Source organism: Mobula birostris, chromosome 6 (genome assembly GCF_030028105.1).
Source record: "Mobula birostris isolate sMobBir1 chromosome 6, sMobBir1.hap1, whole genome shotgun sequence".
Classification (NCBI taxonomy): Eukaryota; Metazoa; Chordata; class Chondrichthyes; order Myliobatiformes; family Myliobatidae; genus Mobula; species Mobula birostris.
The window spans coordinates 150,943,343-150,960,591 of record NC_092375.1 but is presented as its reverse complement, the minus strand read 5'-3'; the positions used below and the strand labels follow the sequence as shown (position 1 = coordinate 150,960,591).

General features: G+C 40.4%; 1 protein-coding gene across 2 annotated transcripts in view; it reads right to left on the bottom strand.

Annotated features, from left to right (window-relative positions):
* Positions 1-17,249, bottom strand: part of pgap1 (post-GPI attachment to proteins inositol deacylase 1) — a 106,217-nt gene that overhangs the window by 37,336 nt on the left and 51,632 nt on the right. For both annotated transcript variants that reach the window (XM_072261627.1, XM_072261629.1), the window contains exon 19: positions 11,795-11,833. In XM_072261627.1, coding sequence (XP_072117728.1) covers positions 11,795-11,833 — 39 coding nt within the window. The remainder of the gene's footprint in view (positions 1-11,794; positions 11,834-17,249) is intronic.

Sequence of the window (17,249 nt, the reverse complement as noted above, 5' to 3'; positions counted from 1 at the left end):
TGTTCTATGTTCAAAATTTGAAAGCAGCGGAGTTGAGATTGTTATTGACAAGAATAAGGAAAAAGGAAATAACAGAAGATTAACTTGGCAGCACTTGTACCTTTGTCCTTCTTGTCATATAATCTCTCTTGCCTTCCATTACAATCCTTCTTTTCCCGCCTCTGCTCACTGCTTCAAAACCAGAAAATCCCAAAAAAGCTTAGCAGATCGGATAGTATCATCTTTCCTATCTACATATTTGTCCAAATGTCTTTTAAATGTTGTTAATCTATCTGCCTCAACCATTTCCTCTTGCAGTTCATACCATATACACCCAGTGGCCACTTTATTAGGTACACCTCCTGTATGCCACTAGACATTAGGTATTTCACTAGGCATAAAAGATTATGCCTAGGATCCAATTAAATAGTTCCCCTGTCATCTTAAACCCATGTCCATTAGTTCTTAACTGCTCTACACAGGGAAGAAGGCTGTGTGCAATTACCCTATGTCCTTCATAATTTCATACATCTTCAGCATCCTGCTCTTCTAAGTTCCCTAGTCTTCTTGTTTCTCTCTACAGTTAAAAATGTGTGCAGAGCACACAAAAATTAATTTTCATTGAATTCAGTTTACTGCATCATCTTCACTCAGTTATAACCACAAGAGACAAAGTACGGAAAATATTGCAGTAGTGCTGTACAAATATAGAATGTAGATGAATGATTGGCTACTAATGTCACTGTGCAGCACCCATTTATCAAACACTAAGCTCTTTGCTTCAGCTCTCATTAAACTAGCTTCATCAGGACCCCAGTTCCAAACCTAATGTTTCCAGTCACTTTCCTATCAATACTTCAAATTTCTCTGTGCAGGAGTCCATACTTGAACACTCTTTGAGAATCCGATCCTAAATCCCAACTGGAATTACTTACAAGGACTTAAAAAAAAAAGTCACTGGCCTCAAGTATCAATTTTCCCCTTTACAGACACTGCATGCCTTGTTGGTAATTTTCATCATTTCCTCTTTTCTTTCAGATTTCCTCCATCTGCAGTACTTTGGGTGACAAAGTTCAGGGTTTATATTTCAGGCCAGAAAGTTTCAAAAGCATTTCAAAGTCTATTCTCGTAACACATAACACTATTAAGTTGGTCAAATAAAAAAGTAAGAAAAACTGTTGGTATAAATAGATTAGCTATGGGCAAAAACATGATAAGCAATTCCACCAACCCCAGATTCTATTTGTTCCAAGTTATGCTAAAACATGATGCTGCATCAAGGGCTACTAACTTTGGATTTTACAGTCTGCCAACATCATTACAATCTTATATGTTAAGGTATCCAAGATGTCCTTGATAATTATAATGGATTCTTTAGCTTTAAGAACATATTAACTTTTTAGATGAGTTGCTGTCAAATGATATCACAATCCTAGTACTCCTCATGGGGAGGTACGTGCAAAAGAGGCTGAAGACTAGAAACCAGAAAAATGGAGATGTCAAGCTCTTGAGTTAAGACTTCTTTTAGCAATGGGCAAAGTGATGCATGACTATACAGGACACTGTGCGATTTCATAGGTGCAGAAACACTCGGGCATGAAACATAATTAGATATTATTCTACGTCTTTTCTCTTTCACAGCTTTTTACACAAAATGAATATTCTCTAATAATGTCAAAATGCTTCCCTCATCTACTAGGTGTGGAGTCAATTATGATCTACTTGAAAACAGCAGCTTCCACAGAACAAAAAAACATTCAAGGCTTACAAAGGAAGAGAGATGTGGATGCCAAAAAAGGTAACTTTTTTCAAATAAGACAGAAGGATTTCAAATGAGCAAAGTGATTTGAGTATCACCAAGATGTTATAAATTCAACAGCAATACAAAAAATGAGAGGTGAGAACAATTTATCAACAACTTCTATTTATAGAATACTTTTAACAAAGCAAGTGTTCTGTCAGTGAAACAAAGTATAAATTAGGACTCCAGAACAGTAGGACATATGATCCTAAAAATAATATACACTCTGCTTCCACAACTTTGAGAAATAAAAGTATCAGACCCTCAATCTTGAGAGCAAAAGAATTGGCTTCTCTTGATCTTACGTGGTCCGAAATTCTCCTTCAATTGAATGGAATTGAATTGACATTATTTCTTACATCCTTCACATAATGAGTAAAAATCTTTAAGTTGCGTCTCCATCTAAATGTGCAATCATAGTAACTTATAACCATTTATAATAAATAGAACAGTCAATGTAGTAAAGAGTACACTTGAATCAGTGTGAGTTAATCAGTTTGATGGCCTGGTGGAAGAAGCTGTCCCGGAGCCTGTTGGTCCTGGCTTTTATGCTGTGGTACCGCTTCCCGGATGGTAGCAGCTGGAATAGATTGTGGTCGGGATGGCTTGGGTCTCCAATGATCCTACGGGCCCTTTGTACACACCTGTCCTTGTAAATGTCCTGAATCATGGGAAGTTCACGACTACAGATGCGCTGGGCTGTCCGCACCACTCTCTGCAGAGTCCTGCGATTAATGGAGGTACAATTCCCATACCAGGCAGTGATGCAGCCAGTCAGGATGCTCTCAATTATGCCCCTGTAGAAGGTTCTTAGGATTTAGGGGCCCATACCAAACTTCCTCAACCGTCTGAGGCGAAAGAGGCGTTGTTGCGCCTTTTTCACCACACAGCTGGTGTGTACAGACCATGTGAGGTCCTCAGTGATGTGGATGCCAAGGAACTTGAAGCTGTTTATCTTCTCAACCCCAGATCCATTGATGTCAATAGGGGTTAGCCCATCTCCATTCCTCCTGTAATCCACAACCAGCTCCTTTGTTTTTGCAACATTGAGGGAGAGGTTGTTTTCTTGACACCACTGCGTCAAAGAGATGACTTCTTCCCTGTAGGCCACCTCGTTATTGTTTGAGATTAGGCCAATCAATGTAGTGTCATCGGCAAATTTAATTAGCAGATTAGAGCTGTGGGTGGTGATACAGTCATGAGTAGACAGGGAGTAAAGGAGGGGACTCAGTACACAGCCCTGAGGGGCTCCTGTAGTGAGAGTCAGAGTGTTGGAGGTGAGGGAGCCCACTCTTACAACCTGCTGGTACGTAGAACAGTGGCTATTGCGTCGTCTGTCCATCAGTTGTGTCGGCAGGCAAACTGTAGGGGGTCCAGTCTGGGTGGTAGCAAGCTGCAGATGTAATCCTTGACCAGTCTCTCAAAGCATTAGCATATTATTGAGGTGAGTGTGACAAGACGCCAGTCGTTCAGGCATGATACCTTGGTCTTTTTTGATACAGGGACAATGGTGGATAATTTGAAGCAGGAGGGCACTCTACAATGGGAGAAGGAAAGATTAAAAATGTCTGTAAACACACCTGCCAGTTGTGCTGCGCACATCCTGAATACTCGCCCTGGGATGCCATCTGGTCCCACAGCCTTGCGACTGTCCACTTGTTGGAAACATCTGTGTACCTCAGTCTCAGGGATGACCAGGTTGCAGGTTGTAGCAGTGGCTTTCCTCGGAGGCTCAGAGTTAGCAACATCGAACCGAGCATAAAAGCAATTGAGCTCATCTGGGAGAGAGGCCGTCATGTTGGCAGCACCACGTTTGGCTTTGAAGTCTGCAATGGTATGCAGCCCTCGCCCCAACTCACAAGAGGAAGTGTCCTCTTTATATCCAGCTTGTTAAGAACTCTTACGGTCTTCGATATTTCAATTGACCCCTCACCCTTCTAACCTCCAGCAGGCACAAACTGCAGTACCTTCACAGGTTTATATTCTACTGAATGAACAGTTTTATTGCCACTATCCTGCAATGACGACCACATAAAATAAGTCATTCTGCTTTACGTGCCACGACAGAAAAATTCTGAATCTGCTTCCTATGATTTTGTATCTGTTTCTTAATAAACAATTCTGCCTTGAATGATTGCTTTAAATGCTGCTCCATATTAACATTACTAAACAATATACTTCCTTAAATTCCTCTCTAAAGCATCTCCAGAATTAGTTTCTCTTTCCAACTTTGCCTGTGACTCATTCTACTGACGCAAGAGATCAAACTGCTGATCCCTTGCACTATTTCCAGAATGTAGTTGCTTACTTTGAGACCCAATAAATGGAAGTCGATGCTATCAAACCTTAAAAAGATTTTTCTGTTTCTCTTTACATCTCTGCAATAAATGTACATACCAACATCAGTATTAAATAAGCAGAGATCTAACATACAATGTGTGACTTGTCCTGCTCCTCCACTACCAAACTACTATGATAGCTGCATGCACTTCTATTAAATGCTAGGCAGAAGCAGTATACATATTTAAAATTTGCCCTTACACTATCAAATTTCAGGAGAAATTTCAGTGGGATATTTTCCCTTACTTTAGCCCACGTGTAGTTGGTAGGATAGGATGTGTGAATGACTGCAAGTATTCAACAGGAATACAAGGGAGGCAGTAATACTGAGCAAAAAAAACATCATTAATAGGATCACTTTGGTGGCCATAGCCAATCAAAATCTACATCTTTCAAATAAGCAGCTCTTTAGTATCTAATAAGAAGGCTTGAATTGTTTTTCTGTGATGGTGCTCTATTCCCAACATAAGGATTATTACAACCCTTAATAGTGAACACCATCGCTGCAGACATATGTGCTTCTAGCTATACTAACCAGAAGAGGATGTAACTATATAATATTCTTTCTACAAAATTGAAAATGTCATGGAAATGGAGAAAAGTTATTAATAACACAAGAGATTCTGCAGATGCTGAAAATCCAAAGTATCACATGCAAAATGCTGAAGGACTTCAGCAGGTCAGGTAGCATCTATGGGAAAGAAATAAAAGTTGACTTTTTGGGTCTGAAACCTCAACAATTTATTCCTTTCCCTAGATGCTGCTTGACTTGCTAAGTTCCTCCAGCATTTTGCAAAGTTATCAATAATCAAATTAAAAGGGCAAATGCAATGGCAATTAACTGTATATTCAAAACTCACCAAGTTCCAACCAATAAAAGCTAAAGTTAAAACAACATATTAAGCTATTGCTCTTTCTGGAGATAAATGTGATTCACTGAATCACTTTGACAAGCCACTGAATGAAGATGTTTTTGCTACAGCTTTTTTTTTGTTTCCTGCTGGGTTGCTACATTGCTAGAGAATAAATTTTTAAAAAATGCAATACTGAACTTGGTTGATAAAATAAGTCGTAAATCAAAAGACAGGAAAAATATCACAAAAACATCCGCAAGTTTCTGCTGAAGAGGGTTGTTTGGCTAATATTATTTCAACATCCAACTGACTTCAAAAATTGTAGGTTATAAGAATCCATCTGCCCTCAGAGAAGTCAAACTGCCTCACAAGAGTAATATTGCTGTTTTCAACTTCATACATTGTAAATGTCATAAATACATGAAAATAAACATCAGATAATAAAATCAGAAAATAAACATCATTCTGTATTGTTCAAAATAATGTCCTCAAAGGATCTTGGAAAATGAATTTCAAATTATTTAGGTCACGGTATATACTCATATCCAAGAGTTTCTCAAAACTCAATTACCATCTCTTTGGAAGAGCAGACTGAAGTGTTCTTCTGTCTGAATACTTCAGACAAATATTCACCAGCTTTTGATGGAAGTTTAAAGTTTAAGGGAAGAGCTGCGTGTGCCAATTTTGTAAAAGCGATTTTCTAAACAGGTCTGGCTAACAGAAGAAGAACTTGCACATCTCTTCCTCAGAAATGAGAATGGTATCTTTGGTAGCTGTTGTGGCAACCTCGAGGCACTTAAACAAGTTTTAAATTGCTTACAGTTATCTTTAGTTAAACCAGCACTTTTGGCATCTTGGAACATGATATTCGGATTCCTTTCAACTGACCATACGTGCAAAGGATAGATATGAAACACTGAGGCCTCTTGTGGAATCATCTCTCTTGCCAGCTTGTATTTTGAGACCTTTGTTCTTACTCGTGGTACTTCATTTTCTGCTTTTACAGCAAGTCTCCACTTCTCTATTTCCAACACCTTCAATGGTGTAAGATACCTGCAACTTTTTTCCCTTGATGGCATGTTTTCTCTGTGTTTGTAATCCTGTTCTGAAAACATTGCCGTGTGCTTCTTTAGGTTTTCTTCAGAGAACTTGTGTACCCCTGCAGCCAAAGCCATCTTTTGCACAAGTCTAATCAGTCATTTACTAGGACAGGCGGACTTTCCATCTTTCAAAGTCGCAGTCATTAATCCACCTTCAGGCATCAATGCGAACAAGCTGCAGTCTTCTTAGTTACAGTGTGTACTAAAGTTGACAAATACCTTTTTAAATCATTAGCATAACGTAATAGGTTAACAAAAGAAACCAGCCAATCGAGAAACTCTGGACTCTAACACACGCCCACAACTTAAACAGGAACTAATTAATCGCTATTGTATTGAAACAAGTTCCACTAAATATTACATTTCACCATTCTATCCTCTCTAAAAAGTATTCAAAAGCCATGATCCAGTAAATAGAGAAATTATTTTTACTTTTCCTCTTACTTTAAACAGAGAAATTAAGCTTAAATTTGTTAAGTTGCACCTAAGCATTCATTTGCGCAAGAACAATTTGATGGTGTTGACAGTACTGTTGACAAAGAAGTTGCTTGCATATTCAGATATCTTAAACAACAAATATAAAAAAAACTGCAATACATAAAGTGCACCAAGTCAATGAACTCACAAGCTTAATAACAAATTATTCTTTATACCAATATACCGCTAATAATATTTTATGGTATTAATAAATGCAACCAACTCCAGTTCAAAAGTGTTTTAGCTTAAAATAATTCAGCCTTGAATAAAAATAGATCGATTTTTGTTTCCAGCTCTCAAATCCAATTGTTGCCACCATGCTACATCTATATCTGTAAATATAACTGTATCTGCAAAATACATTATTTACAGCTTGCATCATTTGGCCCCAAATCTTTAATGTTGTTTAGAATATTGCCAAAACTCCTACTGAGCAGCTTAAAGAAACAAATAAGAAAGCATCCAAATAAAAATGAGAGGCCAAAATGCTGCTTTCCATTGAAAATACACCAGAATAAGGTTAAATTTTTTTCTGAATATTCATTTTGAGATCCAGGCATGGCGAGCCAGTGTTTATTAACCATTCCTAATTGTCCTTTGGTGGTGGAGTGGAGATATGCCTCTACCAAAGGAGGTGGTGGAGTGGAGATATGTCTCTACCAAAGGAGGTGTAACCTTCCCTCCGCTAGCTTGCAGGTCACCATTGGGAAAGGTGGAGCACCTATTTAGCCTCACAATCAGGGTCACCTGAAGCCATAAGAGTAGGTGGTGAATGGTTGTATGAGCAACCGGTGCATATCCCAAGAACCGGTTATGAGACCACTAATGCCAAGTAGAAGATCTCTAAAGAGTATTGATAATGGTTGGGGTCACCCATCTTGTAAAGGTACTGCACAGAAGGTGGCAGTGGAAAACCACTTCTGTAGAAAAATTTGCCAAGAACAATCATGGTCATAGAAAGTCTGATTGCCTTCATATGACATGGCACATAACAAACAAACAACTTGCCCTCGAGAAGTGCTACTGAACTGCTCAAGTCCTTTTGCGATGTGATGGTACTCCCCATTAGAGCTATACAACACAGAAACAGGCCTTCGGCCCAACTGATCCATGCCAACCATGACTTCCATCCTGGTGAGCCTCATTTGAGAGGCAGTATCATTAAATATAGAGAATTCTTCAAGGCTAGAAATAGGGAAGATATTTCCTGTAGCTGAGAAGTCTAGCATCCAGAGGTACATGTCCACAGCAAGGACTGAAATAAGGAAAATGAAATTGTTCTTGTCTTGTCCATACTGCACCAACTGCCGCCACTGGGCTATAAACGTGCAGGAGCAAGGTATGGTTAAGTGCCTTGCTCAACAACACAACACACTGCCTTGGCTGAGGCTCGAACTCGTGACCTTCAGATCACTAGTCCAACGCCTTAACCACTTGGCCATGCGCACCTCCTCATTCGGAGGTTGATGAGGTTTACAACTTCTCTACACTGAGTGGCTGTAGGGCACACTCATGTTCACTTAAAACACATTCACTCAATCAAAATAATAAAAATAATAATAATAGGAAATAAATCCCACATGAAGTGAATGAATTTCAAGATTGGAAGTTCGAAAAGTCTTCCCCTGGAAATTTAACCAACATTTCAATTATTGAAGAATAAATGTTCAGATTTGTTTAAACACAGGCAGTGATCTCAACCGAGGCTGCATAACCGGAATTCCAGTCTTATAACACACAAGCAATGTGAACAGAGTAATAACACTTAGGTGGAACTATAAGCAGTGATAGGTCTGATGCTGAGAACTATAATTAAATGCATTTTTCGCCAAGAAATCATGATTTGAAGTACAAACTTTGGTTCTGTTTACAATGATCAATAATGCATCTTGTCTACGTACAGACCAAAGTAAATACCATCAACATTTATAATTTGTTAAGAGCCTGTACACTCAGTGACCACTTTATTAGGTACACCTGCTCATTAATGCAAATATCTAAAAAATGCTGGTGACGAAGGGTCTCCGCCCAAAACGTCGACTGTACCTCTTCCTATAGATGCTGCCTGGCCTGCTGCATTCACCAGCATTTTGTGTGTGCATGTTGCTTGAAATTCCAGCATCTGCAGATTCCCTTGTGAATGCAAATATCTAATCAGCCAATCACGTGGCAGCAACTCAATGCACAAAAGCACGCGGACATGGTCAAGAGGTTCAGTTTTTGTTCAGACCAAACATCAGAATGGGGAAGAAATATGATCTAAGTGACTTTAAACCATGCAATGATTGTTGGTGCCAGACAGGGTGGTTGGAGTATCTCAGAAACTGCTGATCTCTTGGAATTTTCATGTGCAACGGTCTCTAGAGTTTACAGAGAATGGTGCAAAAAGCTAAAAACATCCAGTGAGCAGAGTTCTGTGGGTGAAAATGCCTGGTTAATGGGAGAAATCAGAGGAGAATGGCCAGATTAGTTCAAGCTGACAGGAAGGCAACAGGAACTCAAATAACCGTGTGTTACAACAGTGGAGTGCAAAAAAGCACCTCTGAACATGCAACATATCCGCTCTTCACGTGGATGGGCTGCAGCAGCAGCAGACCACAAACATTTACCAAGTGGCCACTTTATTAGGTCTAGGATGTACACAATAAAGCAGCCATTTGGGTGCATAATGCTCGTTAAAATAAAATAACTTTTTGCCCAGGTTCCTCCAGAAGAGAAATTAGGTTTTGGAGGAGGAAAAATGTGTGACATATTAAAAAAAACTTTTTACCCGATTGGGGTATAAGGATTTATTTCAGTTAATTAAATACCACTTAAGTATGCTCATTATTTCAGAGCAAATTTCAGCCCTAAGCAGGATCTGTTCTGCCACATTGCCATGCATAACATGGACGCAACTGAATTTGGCTGAGAGATAAAGATTGGCAAAAAGATTCCTTTCACACTTCTATCATCATGGTGGCATCCTTTATACTCTTGAATAGGTGGGTAGGTCATGGATCTAAGCTACCACCCGAATGATGGTATATCCAGAAACATGGCACCCCCTTCATAAAAGCAGATTAAGTGCTTAAATTCAGGAGTTGGCTTGAAGCAAAGACCTTCTGAGATGAATAGCAAGCTGTGCAGGCACCTGAATTTGCCCACTGGTAGGGGACTATATGGGTAAAAATAGACAGTCCAGTTGCTTGCAAGCAGATTCATTGGGAGAAATGGGCCCAAAAGCTAGGATTTTGCCATGATACTTTCCCAAATAGATATTCTTTTGGTCCATACGTGCTGGATATGGATACAGCCAAGTTCAATCCAGATCCTGTCCGTGTTGAGTTTGCTCAATCACCCTTTGTCCAGGTGATTTTCCACCAGGTTTCCTGCCACTTTCCAAGGGGTGCTGTTTGTTCATATACAGCTCGTGTAAATGCTGGTGGATGAGTCAGAGGGGTCTTAAAGGAACTGGGAGAGAGGATAGGTTATATGAAAGTAGGTTGGGTAATGGGCTACTTTGAGAGTTAGTATAGACCCATTGAGGCAAATGGCCTTCATCCAAGCCAATCAGAATTATAAAAGGACATGCCAAAAACCTCCAAAGAAATAAAATATTTTAACCTTTTAAAATTTATTGTAGACAGGTCTCTATTTTGAGTAATGTTGCATTGCCTTTTAACCTCAGTAGTCCAGGTCATGTTTACAAATCTAAACTCCACTCCCTCCAAGATAGCTATATCCTTCCAAGACTGTCATACACAGAATGACCCAAGAACACAAGGTTATGGGCTCTACAGAGTTGTAGCATAATCTCTACATGCTGTAAAAGCAGGCGGGCAGTTGGGGGGGGGTGGGGGGAGCTTTACAGTATGCTTTTTAGAGCTAGGCTTATGTATGATACATTTTAATTAAAAATATACAAAACAGAAGGCATGATTTCCATGGAAAACATATTCAAGAACATTTAAAGATGAAATCTTTTGAGTGACAGTAGTCCAGGCATCTCAGTCATTAAAAGATCTGAAGTGTCAGCACTTAGCCGAGGAATGAAGTCCAAATGGATACAAGTGTAAGTGTGAAGAATGATTGCGTGAGGAACAGGAGGATACTGCTCATTCGATCGAGACAAATTTTATTTTACTCCAGATGGTACAGACTAGGTTAGCTTTTATGAGACTTCTATTACATTATAGAAAAGCACTTCTCTGTAGTCAGAGTCCTAGGAAAATATTTCTGGACGTCAAAATTAAATCCCTTCTTTAATTCTGTATCATAAAAATAAAAAGAATAGCAGTTTTCAGTTCAATTTTTATCATTTAATATAAGGAACTAATATTTTACAAGTACTGAGGCAGGAAATAATTTAATTTTAAAAGAAACATGACAAAAATTCTTGACAATTCAAGAAATTACACATTTCAAAGTAAGAAACTGCAGAGAGCTGTGAACACAGGTCAGCACAGGACTCTGTCTATACTTCTCATTGCCTCAGTAAAGCAGCCAGCAAAATCAAAGACCCCCTCCCCACCTTAGACATTCTCTCTTCCTTCCTCCCCCAAGGGAAAGAAGATTCCAAATCCCAGAGGCACATTTCACCAGGCTCAAGGACAGCTTCTATCCCACTGTTATAAGACCACAAGATCAATGATGGTAAGATGGACTCCTGACCTCACAATCTACTGTACCTCATTTAATCATCTTGTACCCTCTTGTCTACCTGCTCTGCGTTTTCTCTGTAGATGTTACACTTTATTCTGCATCCTGATATTGTTTTGCCTTGTACTCCCTCAATGCAATGAATTGATCCATAGGAAGAGTACGCAGATATGCTTTTCATTGCATCTTTATACAAGTGACAGTAATAAACAAATTCTAATTCCACTTCTCGTGTATGACTTTGCAGCACATCCATAATAGAATCCAAAGAAGCAGGAAAATCATCCTTTTTAGTACCTCTGGCCCTCCTTGTATCCAAAATGAAAGAATATGACACTTAAAAAAAGAAGTTTCAAGACAGGTTGGAAATGGTAAGATAATTAAGGTTGGAGCAACGGCAGATTGCTGTTACTCCATCAGCCACCACCAGGAAATCGCAAATTCTGCACAAAATAGGAAAAGGATGGGGACTTACCCCTGGAATATTTCAGCAAAATGACTTCTCAGAATTAATATGTTAGCTGTATGCACACAGGCAAAAGGTATTCACAATATTGTAATAAAAAGGACTTAAAATGCAAACTAAAGCACAATACTCTTACCTGCCCAAGTACTTCATAGAAAGATGTCTTGATACTTATCTAAAACAGAACCAGCATTTGAGAGAGAAATGTAAGAATTCCAAATAAAGCAGTTTAAAAATATGCAAAGAATTGTCACAATACACACAGTGGCCACTTTATTAGGTACACCTGCTTGTTAATGCAAATATCTAATCAGTCCATTATGTGGCAGCAAATCAATGCACAAAAGCATGCAGACATGGTCAAGAGGCTCAGGTGTTCAGACCAAACATCAGAATGGGGTCTTTGACTGTGGAATGATTGTTTGTGCCAGACGGGGTGACTCGAGTAGCTCAAAAACTGCTGAGCTCCTGGGAATTTTACGCTCAACAGTCTCTATACAGTTTACAGAGCATAGTGCGACAAACAAAAGACAAGCAGTAAGTAGCAGTTCTGTGGACAAAAACGTCTTGTTAATGAGAAAGGTCAGAGGAGAATGGCCAGACTGGTTCAAGCTGACAGGAGGGTGACTGTAACTAAAGTAACCATGTGTTGCAAAAGCAATATGCAAAACAGCACCTCTGAAGGCAGATGTCGAATCTTGAAGTAGATGGGTTACAGCAGCAGGGGCCACAAACAGACAGTCAGTAGCCACTTTATTAGGTACAGTGAGCACAAAAGTTACTTATATTAAACATACTTTGGGAACTTTATTTTTAAATCATTTAAATAAGTAGTGTATTTCTTTACAAATATTAACATGCACTAGGAGTTGAACTTTATTTCTTGGAGCACATATTTTTAAGGTTCCAAGGTTGTCAAGCCGAGGAGTGGTAGTGGAGATAAGCTCCCACTACATAAAAGTGCTCCTCACGGCATGCGCCTCAAATAGCTTCTGACAACCACGTCCGACTCCTAGCCTTCTCGTGTGGCTTAGCCTCTAAGCCCGACGGATCTGTTTCTACTGACAGGAGAAGGGGCGAAGGTGGGTCCTGGCGCCTTAAAACCAGTGCTTCGGGTAGATGGAGCTTGTCAGCCTGGGAAGGCAGTCCATCTAAGAGATGGAAAACTCTGATTTCAAACCTCCGCTGCCTTGCGGCCATACCCACTCACGGGAAAGGCTTCGAGAGTAAACCCTGAGGACAAATCCAGAGCTGGAGTCCCTACGGCAGTCCAACGTTGTCTTCAACCTCGTTCTGGCAACTCCTGCGACCACACTGGTGCCAAGCTGTATCGGCCCTTGCCCTTCCCTTGGACAACATCAGTGTCGTGGAGAGGAGAGACTTGCTGCATGGGCAACTGCAGGTCTTCCATACAACCTTCCCCAGGCCTGCGCCCTAGAACTTTCCAGGCACAGATCCATGGTCTCACGAGACTAACGGATGCCACCACATATTTTTAAACAATTTATTCAGGCCACGTTTTCAGATCCTTTCCAGGTTACGATAGAATTCTGTTCGAGAAGTGTTCATAACCTAAACAGTTAGCAAGTTGGAAATGCACCTCCCCCCCCCCCCCCCCACAACCAGTGATATAATTAAGTAAAAATACAGGCCAACTAAGCATAATGTGTAGTTAAACAAGAGTGTTTATCTCCGTTATTCAGATTTCTCTGAAATGCAATGGTATTGCCTCAATTGATTTCCACACGGCAGAAGATGCCTGCAGCCCCAAGGAAGCTGGCAAACTCACTCACTAGTCTCCCAAGTACTTGCTCCTTATGTATGGGCTATACATAAGTTTCACATTTGTAACCTAGAGAGGACCTGTACTGTTATTATAATCTGACAGAGAACTGGATTAACAAACGCGGTCAATATAGATTTCTGTTAAGAAGACAGTTACTAAGAGGAAGAGTAAACCTGAATACTACGTTTGTAGATGACAGATTTGAGTGGAGCACCAACACAGAGGCTGTGTACAAAAAGGGCCAGAGTCGCCCCTATTTCCTGAGGAGACTGAGGTCCTTTGGAGTATTCAGGCCTCTCCTTCACATGTTCTATCAGTCTGTTGTCACCAGTACAATCTTCTATGCAGTGGTGTGCTGGGCAATAGCATCAACATGGGTGATGCCAACACACTCAATATACTGATTAGAAAGTCTGGTTCTGTTATAGGAGTCAAAATGGACACACTGGAGGCTGTGGTAGAACAAAAGAGCCTACAGAAAATCCTGGCAGTTCTGAACAATGTTTCTCACCCTCTGCATGCCACCTTGGCTGAACAGAGAAGCCTTCTAGTAATTGACCAAGACAAGTGTGCTGCTCCAAAGAATGCTATACGAGGTCATTCTTACCCTCAGCCATTAGACTCTATAATGAATCAACCTATAACCAGGGAAGAGTTGTTCACTGAGGTAACTTACTTTTTGTTCTTTCTTATTTCTCTTCTAATATTTGTTAGCCTGTGCACCTGTAATGCTACTGTGACACTGTAATTTCCTTTGGGATCAAAGTATCTACTTATCTATCGATCTAGAATTTTTGGTCTTCGTTGTGAAATGTTTTAATGGCAGGTTCAATGGTAATCCTCATCCTGTTGATATTAACCCAAGCTCCTGTAAAAATGAACAAACCACTTGGACCTTGTACCATTCTGTTTCTACCAACGGGGTCCATGGCACCTGCTTCCACTGGGAGGCCAGCTCCAAGCATATCGACAAGATTCAGAGTAGAGCACATCCTTATTTTAAACATGAGATGGTTGCAGTAACAACACTACTGACAGCAGTGTCTTGTCCCACCCTTGCTCTGTTCTCTCTCTCTCTCTCTCTCCTTAACTCCTAGATTTCAGCAGTTATACATTCTGTTTGAGTGCTTGTGAATGACTCTGATTTTCACAAACAACTCAGAACGCATGGAAATGGGGTAGAAAAAGAAACGAGTAGGTCATTTGATCCCTTAATCTTGCCCTGCTATTCAATATGATCATGGTCTGTCTGCACCGTGCCTCATCTTCTGTGCCAGTTCCTCATAGCAATCACTTCCAAAACAATTACCTCTTTTTTAAATATCCCATTTGCCACCCCGTGCACACAGATTTTTTGGACATATGGGGCTTATCTGCCGTGGTTGGCAGCTCATTGAGAAGGAAAACTCTGATCTCAATCAAACCTTTGCTGCCTTGCGGCTATACTCACTCAAGGGGAAGGCTTTGAGAGTAAACTCAGAGGGAAAATCTGTAGCTGGAGTCCCTAAGGCAGTCCTACGTTGAGTTCAATGCTGACTGGCAACTCCTGCAATGCTGCTAGTATCAAATTGTATCGGTCTCTGCCGTTCCTTTGGGTTTATCAGTTGTATGGAGAGGGGGAGCTTGCTATATGAGCAACAGCTTGCTCTCCATATTGTAATGCCTAGGCTTGTGTACCTAGACAGCTACAACACAATATCCCTGGTCAGCGTCTCTTCCACCTCAGGTGACTGAAGGATTCCAGCAGGAGCCGCCAAATCCTCAAGACCTTCTACAGGGGCACCATTGAGAGCATCCTGACTGTCTGTACTTCAGCCTGGTATGGAAATTGCACCAACCTTAATTGCTGGGTGCTACAGATGGTGGTACAGACAGCCCAGCTCATCTGTGGACGTGAACTTCCCTCCATTGAGGACATTTATAGTAGCAGGTGCAGAAAGAAGCCTGGAAGATCACTGGGGACACGTCACCCCCAACCATTAACTGCTTCAGCTGCTTCTGTCTGGCAAATGGTACCGCAGCATTAAAGCCAGAACCAACAGGCTACGGGACAGCTTCTTTCTACAAGCCTTAGACTTACAAATTCACATGTCTGTACATTGTGACAGAGTCATAATGCAAAGATTTTTACTCCCTCACTTTGTGGGATGGATGTAAGATTTAAATAAAATCAATTCAATTCAACTCTGACCAATGGAGGTCTCAGCATATAGACTTCCTGAGCTTCCCTGCCTTAGAATATACCTCAGCTTTAAAAGCTCACCCTCTTGAATCACGTGGAAACATTTACCCTGTCACATCCCCCAATAACATTACCGCTCATTCTCCACAGCTCTGAACAGTACAGACCCAGTTTCTTTTGCCATTCATGAAAGGAAAATGCTCTTATCCCAGAAATTAGCCTAGTGTGTTTTTTTTTTTGCTCCAATGCGTCCTGTACACCCTTTCCTAAGTAAGTGGACCAAAACTGCAAAGTACTGCAAGATCTGTGAAAAGTACGCGGATGGCTTTAGTGACTGGGCAGTGATCTGACAACTGGAATACAATGTGGGAAATTGTCTTTTTTGGCAGGATAAATATAAAGCTTATTTTCTAAATAATAAGTGATTGCAGAACTCTTAGAGGAAAAAGCATCTGTGCGTTCCATTTTATGATTTGTATAAGGCTGGTTCTGGGTACAGAAAGTACTTAGTAAACAAACAGTATGTTATCATTTATTGCTAGAGTAACTGAATACAGAACTATGAGAGGTTTATGCTTCAGTTACACAGGGTAAGTGAGACTGCATTCACAGCACAGTGTACAATACTGCTTTCCTTACAAGGAAGGATATAAATGTGCCAGGTGCAATTCAGAGAAGGCTAACTGGACTGACTACTGCAATGTCTGAAGAAACACAAGGGAGATTAGGCTTGCATCTGCCAGAGTTTAGCAGGGAAAGAGATGATCAAAGCATGGGAATTTGAACGGCTTTATAATGATTCTAGAATAGGGAACCACTGTTTAAAGAGAAGAGGTGAAACTGTCTCTCTCGGTGGCTAATGGATCTTCGGAGCTCTTTAGCTCAAAGGGTGGTGGCAGCAGAATTATTTTTCAGAAACAAAATTAGATAGATTCTTAATAAAGATGGGGATAAAAGGTCGTCAGGAGTTGTCAGCAATGGTGAGTTGAGTAGTCAGAAGCACTGAAAGGCCAAGCAGGCTCTAGTGGCACCCTGCTCCAAATCTGTACATTTGTTTAAAAAAAAGCTATTATTGAAAAATATTAAATAAAGAGTAAAAGGGTTACGGAAAAAACAACTAGAACATTCAAACTAACTCTATATAGCTTTTCAAATAAAAGCCATTCTTATCTTCTCCGGACAGCTGATTTTTCTCTTCATTAGAATAGGTTTACTGACCCTGTGCAGGTTAACTTAGCATGGGTGCAGTAAAAGGATTTGCAAGTTTGGGAGGTGAGAACAATTCTGAAGTTCATGTCATCTCACTGAGCTTCGTGAGGTATTCAGCCAGGCAGCATGAACGGACCACAGTTGGAGTTCTGCTAAGTGGAAGGCTGAGGTCCCCCCTCCACCAAGGACCTGCTCATGGGCAGATCTACTGGCAGACTTGCTGTGGATCTCAGCAAAACACTTGTCCTACCAAAAGAAAATCTATACATTTGTTATAAAGAAAACTGCTGCTTAAAGAAAAGTTTGTGTTTCTATAACCAGTTACAGCACAATAGAATACCCCTTTTTAAATTATTCCTTTATCATTTTATCCTGCTCCAGTTACTAAAGGGCTTTACTATATTTCCGCAAAGC